The 17853-nt window shown below is 40.6% G+C and overlaps 1 protein-coding gene across 2 annotated transcripts in view; it reads right to left on the reverse strand.

Annotated features, from left to right (window-relative positions):
• The window catches only part of HEATR3 (HEAT repeat containing 3), a 34803-nt gene that overhangs the window by 11450 nt on the left and 5500 nt on the right, over nt 1–17853 (reverse strand). The window contains exons 2-9 of one of the 2 annotated variants that reach the window (XM_005289814.5): nt 16184–16356; nt 14903–14990; nt 11098–11210; nt 8547–8656; nt 7681–7821; nt 5940–6223; nt 4426–4516; nt 848–1005 (exon numbers count right to left, since the gene is read on the reverse strand). In XM_005289814.5, the coding sequence (XP_005289871.1) occupies nt 848–1005; nt 4426–4516; nt 5940–6223; nt 7681–7821; nt 8547–8656; nt 11098–11210; nt 14903–14990; nt 16184–16356 (1158 nt within the window). Of the gene's footprint in view, nt 1–847; nt 1006–4425; nt 4517–5939; nt 6224–7680; nt 7822–8546; nt 8657–11097; nt 11247–14902; nt 14991–16183; nt 16357–17853 lie in introns of both variants that reach the window. The other variant, XM_024104122.3, reaches the window with a different exon arrangement.

A 17853-nucleotide genomic window follows, 5' to 3' on the forward strand; every position in this document is an offset into this window, starting at 1 on the left:
TTCAGCTGGAGCTCAAAAGCTTGTCTCTTTCACCTACAGAAGATGGTTCAATCAAACATATTACCTCACCCACCTTGTCTCTATCTAGGTTGTGAAGGGTAGTCAGCACAGATGATTTATTTTGCCCTTCTTACAGCTCCTATAGAAATCTTCTCACTAGTTAAAGGCTAGTTGTTGAGGTTCCAGAACGGCTCATGCTACAGAATCAATCTAAGCACTGATGCAACAGAGAGAGTTGTAGACACAGGGACTGGTGTACAGTGTTTAAGAAAAACTTTACTATAGTCACTTTAAAAAATGAACATTTCATATTTTCTGATGCCTGTGAAATCCTACTAAGATGAGTTCTGGGGACTCAACAGCAAACTCAGAATTGGCAAGTGGACTACCGAAATTAACAATTTAAGGGGAGGATGGGGGGAAGAAGTTTGTGTTTATTTCAGTTTGCTCTCTGGCATTCTCCCCCAACCTGGCTAGGAGTGAAAATTGGCATTTATTCCCACGGCTTGTTCAATTTCCATTTTCTCTATGCAGGTCACCCTTAACATATCCAACTTGGAAAATCCTGTACAGTTTCAGAAAAGCCCAATATCTGACTTCATTCCTGACATACCGGAGGAATTGTCTAGCCCCATTTACACCACAGAATTATTTAAACTAAGTCAACTTGTATGAATGATGCTGTATATCTAGGATTTTTTAAAAACGCTAAAGGTTGATTAAAAAAATCAATCTTCCTGTACTAAAGTTGGATTTGAATAATTCGGTGGTTTAAACTAAGGTCTAAATCAGACACAGTGAGAAGATTGAATCGGAGTTGTGATCAGATGATATACAGCGGTTCTACCTTCTTTGGAATGAGGTTGTTCATGAGTGCTGCGTGAACATCGGCAGAGAGGCAAAGGGGTGACATGGGCGGCCCACTTCCCTCATCGTAGGAGTTCTCCATAAACAGATCACTCTCATCACTGCTGGAGAGTTCTTCCCATTCGTCATCAGAGGGATCTGAGAATAGAACACAGATTTAAGAATGAAATCTGAAGTCAAACACAAACTAGGCACCCCCAACTCCTGAATTATCTAGTATGCAAACCACTGTCTGATGCCCAGTTTAACTCCAGAAAAATATTACAAGACAATCTCTAGGAACTAGTGCTCTAGTACATTTCAAGCCTACAGCCTTGTGCATGACACATACACAGTATCATATGAATTATTTTAATAAAAGGCTCATGTTTAGGTTAAGCTTATTCAATTTATCAAGTACTACAGGATGGAACATACTGCTGAGTTTGGTATATTTTTATTCTTTCTGAAACTGCATCTGTAGAGGGCAAGAGATATATTTACATATATACATATGTAATATAAATATTATACATATATTACAATATATTTAGATATTTCCTCATTACAGATGATCCCCAGTCAAACCCACATTTGCAGCCCCACCTTAGGACTCCTGCTCCCTGCGTTATGCCCCCATTGAGAGGAAGCCAGGACCTGGGGTGTGTAGTCTGTCTCATGCCAGTTCAGCTAATTCCCTTGGGTCCCCTGGTGAGCAGAGTATGTCTGTGAATTCAGTACACTGGCTGAAGTTCGGAAATCAAAATATCTTCGTCCCTAAGCAAACTGAAAATTAAATGAACACTCATCTCTGGATTCCTCTTAATTTCTACAGACCCTATTTCTGTCTAATCATGGACTGTAATAACACAAGGGGGTTGTATTTTATAGTGAGTAAACCAACAGCAGGATATGCAGCTACCCACAAGAGATTTTCTAATTAAATGAGGAAAGCTTATGAATTACTGTTCATTAGATGAGATATCCATTTAATAGGTGCAGAATTTTTCACATGGTAGAAATTACCAAAAGGAATACATGGCGTTAGTACGGTTTTCATCAGAACCAGCAAGATTTACTTAAGACGTTATCACCTAAATGTGGGCAGCCCGGGGATCAAATTTACGTTATAGTCCGGAGCAACAGTGTCAGAGATTACAAGTTTCAGCTGCTCATTTTAATATTCATGTTGAGGACTCCTCAATTATTTGATTATTTTATTAACTGTCAGAAGAATGACTAATAAACCAGGATTGAAAAGAAGAGACAGACTAACTGCTGAAGAGACTAGTCAAAACTGAAAAAAAAAATACTGTTCCCCTTTTAAAAGGGAAGCAGGCTGTTTTCAAAAGAAGCTTCATGTATGTAGAGCCCTGTGAACTACCCGCACAAACCACATTGTCCACATATAATTCCTATTGTCAGCAAAGAACAAAAGCTGCCTCTCCTCCCACTTTTGAAGTTGCATTCCATAATTCTAGGATGCGAAGACACTAAAGGAAAATAAAAGAGAATAAGAATGCCAATGCAAGATGAAGAAGATAGCTCCATATTAAGAATGTGATTGCACAGCAAATGATCGATCTACTGTAATAAACTGAGGCTCCAATCCTGCAAGTGGATCCAGGTGCTCATGGAATCCTACTGACTGTCCAGGATTCTGCTCAAGAGCCACCTTCCTGCACACTCCATACAGATCCAAATGTAGGATCAAAGCCTTTAATAGCACTGAATGCCCTGGGACATAAAGAACGGGGGAGGGGGGGTGGAGAGGGCAGGGGAGAGAGAAGACGTTTTTGTAAGTTATTCTTAAAGAGCCATCATCAACCTGAAAACCACATTTCCAGCTGAAAATGTTGTACCTACTATTCCTGCAAATAACCATTAAGTTCACTAGAACAAAAAAATTAATGGAAAAAAAAATCTATTTTCCCCCCAATGTACTAGGTATATTTGCACAGAATTTCATGTATTAATCAGTTTCTCTTCTGTTGGTGGTTAGTTCCATGCATTTCATGCATTGCTCTAGGGGAGTTTATGCACATTTTCTTCCCCGAGAGAGCGTTTATCAGTAACAGCAACAAAGCTAAAATTTAAGAGGTGGATCTATGCACATAAAGGAAGGAGGTGGGAAGAGAGGTTTAGTGTTGTTGTTCTCTTGCTTGCCCAGGAAACTCTCATAAGCAAAACAAGGGATCAGAAAAGCCTTTATTTATCCCCCCCTCTCCCCCAATACATAAAAATGAAAGTCAGGGCATACTATTTAAAAAAGGGATCTAACAGACAGTTACTTTTTGAAATTACTTTCATGAAACTCAAGCTGACATTTTTACACAATTGCAAGACGACTGGGGAGGTTCTTAATATCCGCAAAAGAAAAATATCTGGTGCACAGATTAACAAAAACAGAGCTAAAGTTATTGTCATTATTTCAAATCTAAAAAAAGCAACTGGGATGCTCAACTGCAGCTGCTATAGCAAGTCCTATAGCAAAAATGGAGATAAAAACCAGATTATTATATATAAACCATGATTTAAAAACAAACTCATGATTCTCTGGCATCGTTGCACTCATAAGAGAAACTAAGAGATTCTTCACACAGAAGGTCCAAAGGATAAACAATGCACATTTCAATGGCGTTGTCCATTTCTTTTAAACCAACCATTTATGACTTTATCATTTAGTGAGTAAGCAAAAGAGTTGCTGTTCCAGCTCCATTAAAAAAAAAATTGCTACATTACTCTTCAAAACATTTCCCTTTTTTTTTTTTTTTTTTTTAATTTAGAAGTATCAACGGTATCAGGTTCAAATTTCCCTCTTTGATGGTGGACCTGGATAGCAACACGTAGGGTGACCAGATGTCCCGATTTTATAGGGACAGTCCTGATTTGGGGGTCTTTTTCTTATATAGGCTCCTATTACCTCCCATCCCCATTCTGGTTTTTCACATTTGCTGTCTGGTCACCCTAGCAACACCACAAAAAGCTGAAACCTGAGCTACAGTGCTCCCAGCCTCTAACTGGGGACGGAATAGCTATTGAGTCTTTGGCCCTGCCTACATTTGAAAGCCGGGCAAAACCTTCCTACCGTAGATGCAGTTATCCCAGCAAAAGCGGATACAGATTTCAGCCAGCAAAATAAGGTATGCCAGAAAAGCACTTTTTTTTTGCCAATATAACTACAGACACTAGGGCTTCTGACAGCACCGCTATGTCATGAAAAAAAGAAAAATATCACACCCCTAACCAACATAGCTAAATCTGGTGGAACTTAAGTGGAGACTTGGCTTCAGATTGTGTATAATTTTGCTGAAGGATTCCAACAAAGAGGGAAGTTTGAAACTGATACACCTCAAATCTGCAATGTCAAACAGAGAGAAAAAAGGATTAGAAATTAATATCTTGAGATTCTTTATGTACAGTAAGGGGCATTAAAGGATTCAAATCTCTGGTTTGTTCACTTTTAAGAATGGGAGGATTAGCAGGTCAAGTCAGATAAGATCCCAGAACAGTCCAACTAAATTTGCCATGTTACTAAAAATGGAAGCCTTGGTAACAATGAAAAAGCTGCCGACATACCTTCACTGCAGCACATATTAACAATGATTTCCAGGGCAGTCTGCTGAGCCATCAGTAAGGCTGTCACTTGTTTCAGCTCCCACTTATCAGACTAGAGAAAACAAACACTTAATTTTGGAGGATAGCACTCTAGTTTTAAAGTAGCTAGACTGTCAACCAAAGCAGACAAAATACAATAATTGTGAATAGTTGTCACACAAAAAACTAACAGAATAGAGAATATCAAATGTTCTACTAATACTGGTGTGTGCCAAATTCCAGAAATTGTTTAGTATTTTGTTCTGCAGACTAACAGAACCTACTAATAGGCACAGATCACTTGTTATCCTGAAAGGTCTAATCTCATCAAAACCTGCCAAAAACTCAGAGTTGTTCTATTTTCCCCCTTTTCAATATGTCCGAATTCTCATAATTTGCAAAGAAGAATTACAGGTGCGACTGGTACCACTGTCTACTAAGGTTGCCGGGCACTTCCCATTAATTCAGTTACACTCTACCCTGATATATCGCTGTCCTCGGGAGCCAAAAAATCTTTCCGCGTCATAGGTGAAACCGCATTATATCGAACTTGCTTTGATCCGCCGGAGTGCGCAGCCCTGCCCCCACTCCCCCGGAGCACGGCTTTACTGCGTTATATCCGAATTCGTTTTATATCGGGTCGCGTTATATCAGGGTAGAGGTGCACTTCATAAACGTTAACCATGTGGGCTGAAATTTGACAGGCTGGGTGTCTGCCTCAGGCTGAATGTATTTTAAAAAATTTCAGCCAAAATGACTCAGCGGTTTCTGAGAATGAGGCTATTGTTTTGCCCTTGTTAAATTCTGACAATCTTTAATTTGAAAAGATTTAGCACCCCCATGCTTTGGAGCAGAGACCTGAAATTTGGCAAGGGTTGGGCTTCGTGTCAGGCATATGCCTTTTGCGGTCCCAATGAATATCTGCCCAAATTTGGTCTAGTTGTAAGGCCGTTTGTAAACTGCAGGGTTAAAAAAAATAAAAAATAAAAAAATAAAAGAATCCCAGCAAAATCATGGGTAAGGGTTGGAATTTCACAGGACAGGCACAACTGCCAAGCCCCCCTTCGCCTCCCTCTCTGTGGGGAGGCTGTGGCTGCATGATGGGGGTTAGCATGATGGTCCTATGCCAGAAGGGGGTGGGTAGAGGAAGGGGGGAGAAGCCACACTCCAGCCCCAGCAGCCACTGCGGCTTCCTGTTTGGGCGGCAACCTGGCAGAGAAAAGGGGGCGGCACTGATACCATGCTGGTAGCTCTGCCTATAATTAAGGGTGAACCTTCCATTATAGGACCCTATTTTCAGTTTCTTATAACTTTGCCAAACTTTAACAGATCAGGATGGAATTCTCTATGCCAGGAGTCTGAGGCTGAATTTTTTGGGAAAGTTTCACCCTACTGCGAATGAGTTATGGGAAAATGAGATTGACAGTTAACCAAAAACTAATCAGAAGCATAACACTCCAGTAAGTGCTATGTCAGCCACAATCGGCCATACTTACTGGAAGTAGATCTGAAACGTCATTTTCTCTTTTGACTTTTCCTTTAGGTGGTTCTTCCATTTCATCATCTTCTTTCAATACAGAGTTGTCTATTGTATCACTCACATTCTCCTCAGTTTCTGCCTCTGCAGTGAGTTTTAACCTTTGTGTTTCAGCTTCCTTCATGTGAATAACTGTTTCACCAGCATCCACCACTAGTGATTCTGAGAAAATCTTCAGGATAGCATTAATTGTGGTTGCCTGGCTACTGGATGGAATGGTGTCCTTTATATTCCAGACAGAGCCTAAATATGGGAGAGTTAGAATGTTAAAACCTTTAAGCTACATGGTGCATGGCCTTCTTGTAGCCACTGCAAAACCAGAACTTGTGCTAACTATAGTACTCAGTATCTATGTCACATCTTTCATCAAGAATCTCACAATACTTTTCAAAGACAGATATAGATCCCCATCTTACAAAAGGAGACTCTAAGGCACAAAAAAGTTTCCCCATGATCAGAGGCTTCATGGCGTGGCTGAAAACAGAACCCATGTCCCCCAATTTCCAGTCCCTTGCATTAACTGAGAAACAACTGCCTCCTTCAGAAAGGTACGAGTCCTTTATGAATTGAAATTTCAGGAGTTTCTTATAGACTTGTGACTTTCTGTTCAGTTCTTCAAGTGCCAACCTATATCGAACATTCAGGGCCCAAAACTGTAAGCTGGGGCAAACCTCATTATGTGAAGATGGACAAAATATTTCCATAGGGAAATCCTGGTGACACTTTGCCTGATAGACATAGCAGATCTTCAGGACACTGAATGAGTTTAATTTTGAGCTATTCGTGGTCTTAAAAGGACAAAGGGAGAGATTTTCTTCCACACTACATTGCTTGATTTTATTATTTGTCAGACCTATAAACAGTCAAAAAATAAAGAGAAATTAAATAAAACCCTCCCTTTCCAAGCACAGGTACTGAGTGCTTTAGACAGGAGAATTCTAGTTAATTGTACTTCAGTGTCAGAAAGCATCTTAACTGGAAGGTGTAACACAAGATGGTGAAGCTAAAGGCAAAGCACCCAGTGGCCCAGGCCCTTTATATTGGGCTTTAAAAAACACGTTTGAAAACAGATTTTCAAAGTCCGTTTCAACACGCTTCCAGCTAAACCAATTTCAGACAAGTCTTGATTGGCCAGCCTGGACAGGCCAGACTGTTGTAAAACTGCTTTCAAAAATCTCTGTTGCAGTGTAATAGGTTGGCCTCACACAGAGTGGCCAGATAAATCATGTTAGAAATCGTTTAAACATTGTTCTTGCTAAAACAAAGTTCAAAATCTATTTCCAAATGCTTCAAAGCCCAGCATAGGTAAGGTCAAGAGCAACATAGTTTCTTTAATATTTACTATTGCTTTATTTCCATAGTAAGAACTAATGAATGAGTAACCAAATTGGGACTGAAATCACAATCAAGAGACAGCATTGCCTTTAGGCATGATTCAGTTATTGGCTATGTTACGCTATATGGTTGTGAAAGATGACATATGAAACCCCAGGCTCTATGACAAAGGTATAACAGTGGCAGGAATAGATTTGAGAACAATCTACCCAGCTCTTGCTTCTAAGCTGGCACTTTGGCAACATCATAATTTGTTGCTATTACTTTGGCACGATGGAGAACTAAAACCTCTGCCGCTCCCATCCCACTTTACCTTCTATACAGCATGTTCCAAATATAAAAGTTAGGGTCCAGTTGAATCATACCTGCCGACAATGTCCTTAAAAGGATATGCTCCATGGTATTGTCTTGGGACAACATTATGGATTCCAATACTTGGTGTGCAGAAGTATTGAAAGAAGAAAGCAGCTCTGGGTTATCTTCCGTCACTGTCTGCAAGCAATGTGCTGTAGTGACAAAAACCAACCGAACAAAAGTGTATTGTTTTCAGATCTCTAACTGGATAGTACACTATCGTCCTGAAAGCTGCTCAATTTCAACAAGTGCGGGATAAAAGTAGTTTACGGTACTACACCGCCCCGACAATCTTTTTTCTACTAAAGATGGGTTTTCTTCTCCTTTTTTGTTGCATGAAAGACGCGTACAAACAGGTGAAAGTAACGCAAGAGCTTAGTCTTGCAAACCCTTTTGGGCATGAATAACTTTACCGAGGGAGCAGTCCCACTGAATTGAGTTACTCACATGCAGAAGTTATGTGGATAAAGCCCTGACTGACTGTATAAGAGAAACAGTGGAAGTGTTGTGAAGTACTTGTAACAATATTAGTTAGAGCAAACATTTTCAGAGAGAAGTGGGATTTTTCAATTGATGGTGCCCCCATTACAAACTCATCCCCTTTCCCTAAAAAAGCTAAATTAGTTTATTTTTCTCCAGAAAACCTTCCCTCTCCCTCAAGCACTACAATACATCACTCCCCTTTTGGAGTGAGAACAAGCATGCAAGATTTCAAACTCCAAAGTGTAATTTTTAGAAGGAGCCTTTTTGAAGTTCTTACTTTCAGCTGTGACTCTATAGGATCATTAACATGACCTTATAATACAGTGTATTGCAGGGCCAGATATATATTCGTAGCTCAGACTACATGATGAACACTACCCTATCCACCACTTACCTACTGAGATAGCCAGATCTACATTTGTGGAAAATTTCTTCAAATATTGTAACACAACATCCAAGCACCCTTCTTTATTAAATATAGATACTGCCGTACCATTGCACTCACTAAGAAAAACAAAGAATGATAAAACATTTTTCACTTTTAACAAAAGTCACTCTAATAGAACTCAAACAATTTATTCAAACATTTTATTTTTGGAATTTATATTTTTATTAATCCATTTTTAAAAAAAACTAACAGCTCCAGGACACATTTTCCACTTTAAAGGGTGGTTCTTTTCCAGTCAGTAATAAGAAGTCATTGTTCCAGCACAGATAGTTGGCATTCAGGAGTCTGTACTAAGTTTCTAAAACTATCTGAAAGGTCCCATTTACTTTAATTATCTTACTGATCTTATTTGTATTTATTTAAATTGCCTCACCTATTTCCACTTAGAACTAAAATATTAAGACGGGACCGTGACTTCTACAGATCAGAAACACCACAGAACTCAACCATGGCCAGGAAACTTGTGAGAATTATTATTTATCTAGTTCCCAAAATATGTTAAGTGCTTTACAAAACATGGTCCCTGTCTCAAAGTCACTTACATTTGAAATAAGACCTGACAAGTGACGAATACAAGAAATTTAGTTCTATCGAGGGCAAGGGTTACACAACAAAAGGTTACATGGCAGCACAGAGACTTGTGCGTGCAGTTATTTTATAGTTCTGTGTGTGTCAGATACTAAGGCCCCAACCCTGCTACTACCCCATGCTGGTAGATGCCTGGAGCCCAAATGAAGACAGTAGGGCTTCAGATGGGCTCAAGGTTCCACCCCCATGGAGCAGCTTACATGATGAGGCCAAAATGAACAACAACAAAAAACAATTCTAGGTTGAAATTCAGTTCGAACTCTTAGCTCAAGTCTTTGTCAGATTGTGTCATCCCAATGTTTGCACTAGAGTTTCTATTAATATTGTTTCTGTTTCTCTTTGTGCAACCTATAATTTTCTTCATGTCAGTTACACAAATCAATGTAAATTAGTAACGGGACTATTCACATGCTTAAATATGCTTAAGCACTCATCCTGTATCCAAGCACTAACGGGCACTGGGAACATCTGCAGAGGGAGGAGGAAGAAAAGAAATCCTCACTCTTTCCCCCCACAATGGTGGCGCCTAATAGCTAGAAAATCATGGCTCTTATGTATAGCATAACTGGATGTGTTCCATTGCTACGAAGTCGCCCATCCCCACACAGGAGGTGGCAGGATTTGGCCCAACAGAGGAGATGCCTGCCTAAAACAAGTGGCATTTCTCTTTACAATGTCAGATATCAGGAGGGAGGGGGAAGCTATTTCTAGCAAGGGTGGCATGATCCATCATTTTAATCTTCCCCTCAGGATTGCAGTACCTGGGGAAAGCACATAGTGGACAAATCTGTTATCAGGTTGTGCATTGCTTCAGTTGCCTTTGATTTTAACATTTTGCTGAACCCGGTCAGTGTCCCCTTTCTTTATGCTACAGATCTGCATAGGTCACTTTAAGCACTCTCTTCACTATTCTGTTACTCTTCTGCAGCATTCTCTCCATTACAGACACCCTAAAGGTTTACTAACCTCTATGTTCTATAGGTCTTAATTCTTTCCCTATTTCAATACTCCATATTCCTACCTACATATTCAGCATTCTCCTTAATGTCCTCTCCCTCTAGATTCAGCACTCTTTACACTTTCACGGAGTGATCTCCAGGTGCTGATAGAATGGGCACAGGAAACTCCACTCTACCCCTTCAGTGCAGAATGCAGAGCCCAGCAGTATATGGGGCACCCTAGGTTTCCATTCTGTGGCTTTGCTATAAATATTAGGGGACTCCCATTTATACAATCCATGATTTAGAGCATTCCAGAACTCAAGAGGCCTGAATTCAACAAAATCAATTATAAAACTCCTCTTGGCTTCACTGAGTGTGTGATCAGGCCCACAGAGAGTAGTTTAATTGTAGCAAAACATTAGGCTCCAGCAGCAGGGACTCAAGTGGGGCCTACATTCCCCATTGAGGCTGGGACAGCACTGGAGTCTCCTGGTTGGACTATAATGTTCCCCTACTTCTCCATTACAGAATGGTCCTACAGGAAATTTGGGAGGTGTAGTCTTCAGTCTCCCATGAACTGCAGAAAAAGTCTTCACCTTCAGAGTGACTATGATATAGTAGTTGCACAAAAGCCAAAAATCACGGTTTAGGCTGAGTAGCTCTTGGAAGTCAGATTTCAGCACAGTCCTACCTGTTTCATTATTTTAAAATAATAACTTTGTGGATCTTCAAGATCTTTCACTTACAAAATATGTTTTTTGTTATTTGCCATTTATGGGGAAAGGTATATAAATACATTTTCCAAGTTTGAAAAGGAATAACCATGTTAATATATAAACTACTTTCAGGAATGAAGTGATCAGATATTATTGCTTTTATCTTCACTGGGGCATATCAGGTCAAACCATTTTTCAAAGGAACTAGATATATAAGAAAAGCATCTGTGTTAATATTAAAATGGAGCTTACCATACATTCCACAGCACATTAACAGCCTCATTGGCTATGTCTTCAACACAATTTTTCTTTGTATCTTTGCATTTCGTGGGGGAGACCTCGTTGGCCTCTAGTCCAGCACTGCACTGTAACCAAATAGGCAAAAAGGAATTGGAAAAGAACTGGACAAGAGAAAAAAATTGAAAGTAGAGATCTCAGGACAGCTACTTAATGACAGAAATTACAGTTCATCTGCAACTCTTCATGGCAAACAGGGTCATATACAAATTCAACTATTCCTTTCTACAGAAAAGAAATTATCACACCTTTACAAAATCACCTTGTACGATGTCTTGTCACACATACCCTCGTTTTCAAAAGCATTTTCTTATAGATAAATAAACTTGTTAAACTTTTGTCTGACTGCCACAAGAAAAAACAGTGCCAGATACTTCTCAGAAACACTGGAATGTCCATTAATACTAATAATTAAACACTTTTACAGAATGTCATCTGCATATCTCACAGCACAGAGAGGATGGATTTGGGGAGACTCAGGACTCCAAGGGCTGTTGGAGTCACCCCTCAAGGAGTGACTAACGTTACAAACATGGCTAATGTGGAGAACTGGGAAATATGTTGTTTTTTTATAAATGTCATATGCCCCTCTGTGTAATCACCCTGTCTGAATGCATATTTAGACCAAAAAGGATTGTTAACGAAACCAGACTGGAAAGACTCAGAATTTAGGAGAAACACTGTTCTGTTAAATGATTGCCCCTATGCTGAGGGAAGCTATCAGGCTGACACAGAGACTTACTGGAAATTAGGGGTCTGCAGCAACCATGCTGTATCTTGGTGCCCAAAGAGAAGAGAGGGGCACCAGAGCTAAGTTAGGTCTACCCAGGGCCTCAAGGGGAATGCCAAGTGTAGATAAGACAATGTACGTGTAGATCTCTGTTAATTTAAATCCACTTCTCTAAGAGCTGAGTACCCTTTGGCAAAACAAATATTCTTTGTTTTCAAGAATCTGTTCCTGTGTCACTGCATACTATTTACTATTCTTGTCCATAAACCCCCAGAGGAAAACTCTTGCAGGTGCCAAGTCCATGGGCTTACTACGTAATATCGTTGACAGCTAGCAGGCATAAATCAGAGACCCAATGGGAGAGTGGAGGTTCGTGGAATCCCATCCCAAAGGGAAGTGGAGACCTTCTACTTAAAAGGGATGCACTCAGGGAACTGGAAAAGGGTCTCAGAAGGGCAGCCTACACAGGGATTAACAGTTATCCACATTTTATAAATGGGGAGAGTTAGGCACAGAGGTTAAGTAGCTTGTCCAAAACACAGTAAAGTCAGCGGATAGATGGAACCCAGGTCTTGACTCTCAGTCTTGGGCCTTATCCATTGGACCAAATGGAGACTATATAGTACAATTAGCGGTATTAGAAACACTCTATCTTACTGTGACTAGTACAACGTTTCCAACTGTAAATTCAATCATTAATTTGGATTACAGCACTCACTGTGAACCTCAGTAGACACAGCATGTAATGTAAAATTGTAAAGATCCTGCAATCAGATTTGCTTGCATGATTCGCCCTCCCTATACCTGTGTGGGGTCCCATTAACTTCAATGGACCTCTGTGTGGGCACAGGGGTCTGTGCTAGCAGATCAGAGTGCAGAATCAGGTCCTTGCTTGGGATCTCTCTCTAGATTTGCATATAATTTTGATAAACTCTCATAGAAATAAAGTGTTCCATTTGTATAATAATTTATGTGAAAAGGGATTAGTAGCAATTCCTTAGGGAGCTGTGACATTTTGGGGATCATCACAACCAGTAAGGGGCTCAGTCACTGCCTGCCCTCTGACCTTGGGGTACCTTAATGCTCTGCTGCTACGGCTCTGATTTCAAACATAAGCTCCCAAGCTGCTTTTTATCCATTGCATACAAGGACTCCGATTTTCTCATTCTCCCCTTTCCTTCATTATTCCTCTTGACCCGAAATAAACAAAAGAAAATAACCTGTGAGCTTGTACTTTGTTCCCTCACTTTTCAATCCACTAGGGTTTGTTCAGCAAGTGTTTGGAGCGTGAAACTTAGTTCACTGATACTGAAGTGCAACTCCTGTACCAACTATGCTACTGTGACATCTCGGAGATCATCCAGATGAGTAAGGAGCTCTGTAACCACCTGCCCTGTACCTTGGGGTGCCTTAAACGCTGTATGGCTCAGAACCCTGATATCAGTAGCTAGCCCACAAGCACAAGGTCTCACCCTGGCTTCCACCAGCTTAGTCACTCCTTGAGGGGTGACTCCATCATCCCTTGGAGTCCTGAGTTTCCCCAAATCCATCCTCCCCAAGTTCATAAATACCAGTCACCTGGACCATTCCTATGAAGGCATGAAACAGGCCCCCCAGTTATCAGTTTACTTTGGTGCACACACTCCACACAGTTTGCACAACAGATCTGCTTGGGAGTAAAAAACAAATACAAAAGAAGTGGATTTAATAGAAAAACCCCAGATTCAAATATGAAATAGTAAAGGAAAGCAAACATACACAAGTTACCCAGCAAACAAACAAAGATGCAGCCTCACCATTGGTCTACACCACACACTTCCTTCAGTACAACTATGTCACTCAGGGGTGTGAAAAATCTACACCCCAAGCGACGTAGGTATACCGACCTTATCCTCCTGTGTAGACAGTGCTACGTCTGCGGGAGAGCTTCTCCCACTGACGTAGCTATTGTCTCTCATGAGGTGGCGTTATTAAGCTGACAGGAGAGCTCTCTCCCATCAGTTTAGAGCATCTTCACCAGACTCGCTGCAGCTGTGCCAATGTAAATTTGTAGCGCAGAACTGCCCTCAGGGTTTACACTTCCATCTTCAATAAAATCCCTTTTCTAATACAAGTTACCTATTGCCTTTGAACAGTTCAGCTTACGCCCCAGATATTGGGGGGCATTAGCGTCCACAGACTGCTTCCCATCTAGAGACTGTCCCTCAGTTGCCTTTCACTTCCAAACCCTTCCATTTTAAAAGGTTTTGCAGGGTTTTCTTTTTCTTCAATCACTACAGATATTCAAAGTGGGAAAACACCCACTTGTCTCAATGACTTTCATTAACTTTAATGGCCCATCATTGTCTTTTCCTGGGTTGTGCAATGGTTACTTGAGTCTGATTGTGTGTGAACACCTGGCTCGGGAGGTGCCTCTCCCTGTCTGATTGCTCAGTGTCCTGCTGGGAGGTGGAGTTGAAGTTTATGAGCATATGAGTTCTCCATATACACAAATACATAATTTCATAACCATAGTCTGTATACATACCTCATAATGATTTTTAAGTTTAGAACTTTACAACCTTTCACAAAAGACCTTATTTGGCATGTTTGTCTAGTAGAACATCATTATATACAATCAGTTGATTCAGCTGCTTATTCTTTAAAAAGAACAGGCACCTTAGAGACTAACAAATTTATTAGAGCATAAGCTTTAGTGGGCTACAACCCACTTCTTTGGATGCTTATTCTTTAGCATTCAAACCCCCTGTTCTCCCCTTGGGGTGTCTGGTTGCTGATTGTCACACGTGCAATTTATTTTCAGCTAATATCCTAATTCTGCTTGATTGTATCTACTACAAATAGAAAAAAAAACATTTGCAATTCTAACACTATGAGATATGTTAATCTTGCCAGAATTTCTGCTTAAATATCAAGTGACTCCTTCAGAACAATTTTACAAACACTTCACAGTAGTTTTGAAAAGAGAAAGACATGGAAAATTTAAAAATTGTATAGAAGTTAAAAAAAAAAACACAACAACTAACATACCTCTTTCAAAAGCGCTACAAGGGGTGTCATGATATCTTTAGTCACCATGTCATCACAAACTTCAAATCCTCCACAAGCACTGAGATTTCTGGAACAAGTTAAATGCCTTGGATCACATATTATAAAGTTATCTGCCTTGAATATTTCAAATATATTTAAATATTTCTACAGTAACAGATTTGGAGGTTATGACAGGTTTCACTTTTTTCTTTAAAGTAACGTTTAATTACTAAGGTGATACTGCATGAATCACCTGCTTTTAGTCTATTACATTTCTTAATCTAAAAATATATTAAACTCAGTTTTAAAAAAACAGACTTATGTAGATAGCAGAGCAATGAGCCAAAGCCACGGCAGCAAGTCTCAGAGCCCAGGTCAACTGACTCAGGCTTGCGCTACAGGGCTAATAATAGCAGTGTAGATGTTCAGGCTCAGGCTGTAGCCTGGGCTCTGGGACCTGGTGAGGAGAAAGCGTCTCAGAGCCCAGGCTCCAACCCCGAGCCCAAACGTCTACACTGCTATTTTTAGCCCTGTAGCACAAACCCAAGTCAGATGACCTGGGCTTTCAGACTTTGCCATGAGTCTTCCCCCCGCAGCGTAGATGTACCCTGAGCCTATTTTATTCCTACTAAAATATGGCAAGATTTCATTTGGGAAACATATCCCCGGGCCCTTCCTTCTGATATCCTGGAAGCTAATCTTTAAAGCATGTGTGTGCAAAACATTTACAGGAAAGTGTTACTAAACACATTTCTAAAGGAAACGCTAACATTATGCTTTTGTGCAAATAAAGAAAGCCAACAGTAGGTCAGGGTGCAGTACAGTTAGTCCCATACAATTTTGTCAGATATAAAAACTAGCTATTTTGAATTTTCTCACTAACCCACTGCTCCCAAACCATTATCAAAACAAAGATTTCTACATGAAACATATTTTCAAGCATTTAAAATTCTCTCTCTTAGTATTTCTTTCTATTACAGAGATGGAAAACAACATGCCACAAGAAGCAGGAACCAGAGTAGCAACAACTACTAAGGTAAGCTGTGATCTTGCAATGAGACCCTTGTTGTGCTTTACTGAAGTTAATGAGCATCTGTCCATATGAATCTCATTGTGAGATCAGGATCATAGTCATTAGTACATCAAGACTTTTCTGATTACAACAACATATATAATAGGGTTAAAGTAAAAAAACCCAAAGATGACAATATTCAAGAAATTCCTCTTCTCTACTGTACCAATAGTAACTCCTTCTTCTATAATACATTATTAATCACTTACCGGAGAGCTCCCGCAGCTGTCTCACGAACAGCTAAACTTTGATCAAGCAACATGGGACCCAAACACCGGACAACATCTCTCTGCAGAAAGGCTGGGATTGCATGCTTCTGCTGCAACATTTTGGAAATGCTAGCACAGGCAAACTCTCTTACATCAGCACTTGGATGCTGCAGCTGAGGAGACAGGACAAAGGAGATTAGAAAGCAAGTTCACCAGAAGGTTACATTGTAGCAAGAGACAAATCTTGTCATTCCTTCCTCCGCCCCCCCCCCCCCCCCCATCACCCTGCATTGTCTTCCCCCTCATCATGTTTTCTTATTTCTGTAAAGGAAGAAGATTTATTTTTTAAAAGAACTAAAGACTTCTAAAAATCAGAAGATCTTCACCTAGTTTTAAACTCTGAAAGGCAAAAATCATATCAAAAGAAAAATGAGCATACAAGAGACAAGGGAAGCAATGATTTGTTCAATCAGTTCAAGTAATCACAGACTACCAAAAGTCTGATTATTGAAAAACAGATTTGATTTCTCACACTCATATAACATGTCTACGTGAGTTTTAAGTGCAAACCTCTTCAATGACACTAGTGAAAAATGAAGGGTTATGATGGGTGAGTGGCTACATCTATGGGGGGGGGGGGGTGTTATGTATGTTCTCTTAATATTGCTGAGTCCTTGACGATCTCCTCTCCCTGTCTGCAGGCGAAAGCTCTGCTCAGGTAGACTCATTTTTTCCACAGGGTTTACGGCCCACTGGGTCAACAACAGCTGTTTCAAAGAGCAGGAGCAGCAGACAAGTGGAAAGAGGCAGAAGACGCACAGCTGTGCCACCCACCAAAGAAAGGCCACCACTGCTGCCCCTGCCTTCTCCAGTGACGTACTAGTTCCCCAGGACAGGGCTTCTGGTGGCAAACAGGAAGAACACAGAGAAGTGGGTTGGTCAGGGGGCCTTACGTGTCAAAGACTAAACTACACTATTTTTCTTTCAAAGGGAGAGCAAGTTTGGCCATTTACTCTGCGTGACCTTCCCTTTTACAAAAAGCAATAGTCAAGGAGAAAAAAGAGTGAGTCAAACTTCAGATGTCCAGTTGCCTCCTCTTTCCCTCCTCAAGAATGGTACCAAGACTCAAGGGAAGAGCTGAGGTATATGTGGCAAAACAGATGGCTGGTGAGATGGAGGCACCTGAAAGCTTGCCAGTGGAGGAAGGCAGGGAGGTATGGTTGTGTGTTAGACTCAGACTTTAAGGCCAGAACGCACCATCATAATCATCCAATCTGACCTCCTGCACATTGCAGGTCACAGAACCTCACCTGCTCACTCCTGTAATAGACCCATACACTCTGGCTGAGTTACTGAAGTCCACAAATCATGGTTTAAAGATTTCAAGTTACAGAGAATCCACCCTTTACACTTGTTTAAATCTGCAAGTGACCTGTGCCTCATGCTGCAGAGGAAAGCGAAAAAAACCCAGGGTCTCTGGAATCTGACCCGTGGGAAAATTCCAACCCCAAATATGGTGATCAGTTAGACCCTGAGCATATCGGCAAGACCAGCCAGCCAGACACCTGGGCAAGAATTCATTGTAACTCAGAGCCCTCCCCATCACCAGCCATTGGAGACATCTGCTACTAGCAGTCACAAATCAGCTACATGCCATTGACAGCAATCTT

This window comes from Chrysemys picta, chromosome 14 (genome assembly GCF_011386835.1).
Source record: "Chrysemys picta bellii isolate R12L10 chromosome 14, ASM1138683v2, whole genome shotgun sequence".
Lineage (NCBI taxonomy): Eukaryota > Metazoa > Chordata > Testudines > Emydidae > Chrysemys > Chrysemys picta.